Source organism: Larimichthys crocea, chromosome VIII (assembly GCF_000972845.2).
Source record: "Larimichthys crocea isolate SSNF chromosome VIII, L_crocea_2.0, whole genome shotgun sequence".
Classification (NCBI taxonomy): domain Eukaryota; kingdom Metazoa; phylum Chordata; class Actinopteri; family Sciaenidae; genus Larimichthys; species Larimichthys crocea.
The window spans coordinates 31,976,604-31,979,773 of NC_040018.1; the positions used below are offsets into that span (position 1 = coordinate 31,976,604).

Sequence of the window (3,170 nt, forward strand, 5' to 3'; positions counted from 1 at the left end):
TTATATATACATAACATATTTGAGTTTAACATACAGTCCAAAGAATCCACAGGAAGATCCGGCAGTGTGAGTCAGTGATTAACAGGAAAGCATGGGGGGGGGGGGGTGTTGCCACGGCGACAGAGTTTAGTGATGAAGGTGATGTAATACTCGTCAGATGATGAAGAAACTTGTTTAATGTTCAACAGTTGGAGCCATCTGCTCACTTTAATCCTCTCTCACACACACACATGTACTGTACACACACACACACACGTACTGTACACACACACACACACACATGTACTGTACACACACACACACACATGCACTGTACACACACACACACACGTACTGTACACACACACACACACACATGTACTGTACACACACACACACACACACACACACGTACTGTACACACACACACACACACACACACACACATGTACTGTACACACACACACACACACACACACACACACACACACACGTACTGTACACACACACACACACACACATACACACACATATGTACTGTACACACACACACACACACATATGTACTGTACACACACACACACACATGTACTGTATACACACACACACACACACACACAGACACTGAGTTTCCCAGAAGCCACTGCTCCTGTTGAAATGTCACTCAAGTCTGTTAGAAACTACAACTTGTACACTGCGCCGCGGCAGCTAACAATGTAATCCCACTGTGGAGACAGCAGTACTCGAGTATTTACTCTGATTACATTACTCAGGCTTCCCAGGTGCATCGTGGGTAACGTAGGCGTGTTTTCTTCCTCAGACATGTTGCCAAAAACTCGTCTGGGGAAGCGTTCTCCTCTGGGGGCGCTGGTGAGCTCCATGGGCGACAACGGCGTCACCGTGACAACAGCAGCAGCAGGCCGGGTCAAAGGTCATCCCGGGCTGAAGGTGAGCGCTGTGTTTCAGCTCCTCTGATGTCACGCTTTGATTGACAGCTGTCTCGGCCTATCACAGTGAGCCGTGGTCCATCTGTGGTCTCTCAGGTGTATTTCCAGTGTGGAGGAGCAGGTGAACCTTCAGGTGTGCTGGATCAGCCGGACCTGATGCAGAGCGAGGCCTCGGCCCGCTCGTCCTCGCTGTCCAGCAGCAGATCCGTCTCATCCTGCATCGACGTCCCCAGAAGGTCAGGCGTCCTCTCTTTGTGTCTCTGTCCCACCCCCCGTGTCTCTGAACCAATGAGTGACCTCGTGTGTGTCTCCTCAGTCAGAGGAGTCCGGAGGAGGTCGACATGGACGAGCTGATGGCGGCGATGGTCCTCAGCAGTTTGTCCTGCAGCCCTCTGCTGCATAGCCCCGCCGGCCCGGACGCCACAGGTAGACGAAACAAACAAACAGCCACTCACACTGTGGACCCATAAAGTAATCTATTACATCTGAAGGTTAAGACTTTGCTGTTTCAGCTCCTCCGATGGACTGCGGCGGCGGGGAGCTCTCCGACGGCGGCAGCAGCGGCTACTGGAGCGTCGGCCATGGCAACGGAAGCCCGGCTCCCTCTCCACCAATCACAGAGCCTGCCGCCCACAGCCCGACCACGCCCCCTGACGAAGGCCTGGACATGGAGCTGGAACAGGTGCTGTTCGACGAGCCGGCGCCGCGGAAACGCAGGGTGAGTGAGGCTTCAGCGGTCGTCATGGTAACAGCATGACGGAGCGCTGACGGTGTTTCCTCCCGCAGAACTCGGTGAAGGCGGCGTACAGGTGTCTGTGGCCCAGCTGTGGGAAGGTGCTCACGTCAGTGGTGGGAATCAAACGTCACATCCGGACGACGCACCTGTGGTAAGACTCACCTGACGGACAGTCCCACCCCTTTTCACTCTCTGCTCCAATCACAACGTAAGGTGTACAAAGTCAATGACCTCTGACCTCTCACAGCCGCGGCGGCGAGCATGAGCGTTGCTCTCGCAGTGAGGAGGATTTCTACTACACTGAGATCAACCAATGGGATCGGCCGCCGTCTCCTCCGCGTCCTGTCCTCGGTGGCTCCGCCTCCCCCAGCTCCCCTTCCTCCTCCCCCTCCTCCCCTCCCAGCCCTGAGAAGCTTCAGGCTGCGGGGCTGTTGATTGGCCCCCGGGCCTTCCTTTGACAGCCCTGCCTAAACAGTGATTGGCCTCAGCAACCAACGCTTTGGGGGAGTCCAGCACCTGGCGACCTGCTACACCACCAACAACCCAAGACGACCAAGCAGGCGATCATCGTGGCGACCTCCATCAGGGTCTCCAACTTAGCTTAACTTCTCGCAAACAGGAAAACTGAGCTAACAGCAAAAGCCCCCTCACACCCCCCTGAGCGCACACCACGCCACCCCGCTAACACAAGCAGCTAACTACTGAAGCTAATACCTACATGAAGCTAACGGGACTGATCTAAGCAGAAGAGCTAACAGAAAGCTAAACAGCAGCTTAACAGCTGAAGCTAACTAGAGCTAACAGACTGCAGCTAAAACATGAGCTAAACCATGCGACTGAGCTAACATGCGCTAAACAGACTGAGGTAACAGCAGCTAACAGGACTGTGCTAAGGACTGACGGCTAAACATGAGCTAACAGACTGAGCTTAAACAGAGCTAACAGACGTATTCTCTTTTTCTTCTTTTTTTCTAACATGAGCTAACAAGACTGAGCGTTAACAGCAGCCTAACAGACTGTGTCTAACAGACTGAGCTAACATTGAGCTTAACGACTGAGCTAACATGAGTAAAGACTGACTAACAGCAGCTAAACAAGCAGCCTAACAGACTGAGCTAACATGAGCTAACAGGACTGATCGCTAACAAAAGCAGCTAACAGCTTTTGACGGACTTGACCTGTGACCGCACGCTGGTGGGCGGGCTGTCTCAACGACAGAAGCTTGGGTCTGGAGCCCAGCTGCTGATGTCACATCTTGTTATTAGTTCTAGCAGTAGTGCTGGAGCGCTGTAGACCACTTTATCAATCCAAAATTTCATTGTATGTCAGTGACGACGTCAGAAACCTTACTGACCCCAATCAACTGTATTCACTTACTGCTGCTAAGCCCGCCTACCTTGAACTAGGATGCTGCTGATTTGTACCTGCCAAGAGAGCTGCCAGAGGAGGAGGGGGCGTGAGGCAGCACTCAGAAGCTCCGCAGGCTGGAGAAGGCGAGAGATCGGGAG

At 53.2% G+C, this 3,170-nt stretch overlaps 1 protein-coding gene across 1 annotated transcript in view; it reads left to right on the plus strand.

Moving 5' to 3' along the window:
* znf395a (zinc finger protein 395a) overlaps nucleotides 1-3,170 on the plus strand; it is a 7,544-nt gene that overhangs the window by 1,074 nt on the left and 3,300 nt on the right. The window contains exons 2-7 of the mRNA XM_027281384.1: nucleotides 800-927; nucleotides 1,023-1,162; nucleotides 1,243-1,352; nucleotides 1,439-1,644; nucleotides 1,713-1,813; nucleotides 1,910-2,081. Of these exons, the coding sequence (XP_027137185.1) occupies nucleotides 802-927; nucleotides 1,023-1,162; nucleotides 1,243-1,352; nucleotides 1,439-1,644; nucleotides 1,713-1,813; nucleotides 1,910-2,081 (855 nt within the window). The 5' untranslated portion in view covers nucleotides 800-801. The remainder of the gene's footprint in view (nucleotides 1-799; nucleotides 928-1,022; nucleotides 1,163-1,242; nucleotides 1,353-1,438; nucleotides 1,645-1,712; nucleotides 1,814-1,909; nucleotides 2,082-3,170) is intronic.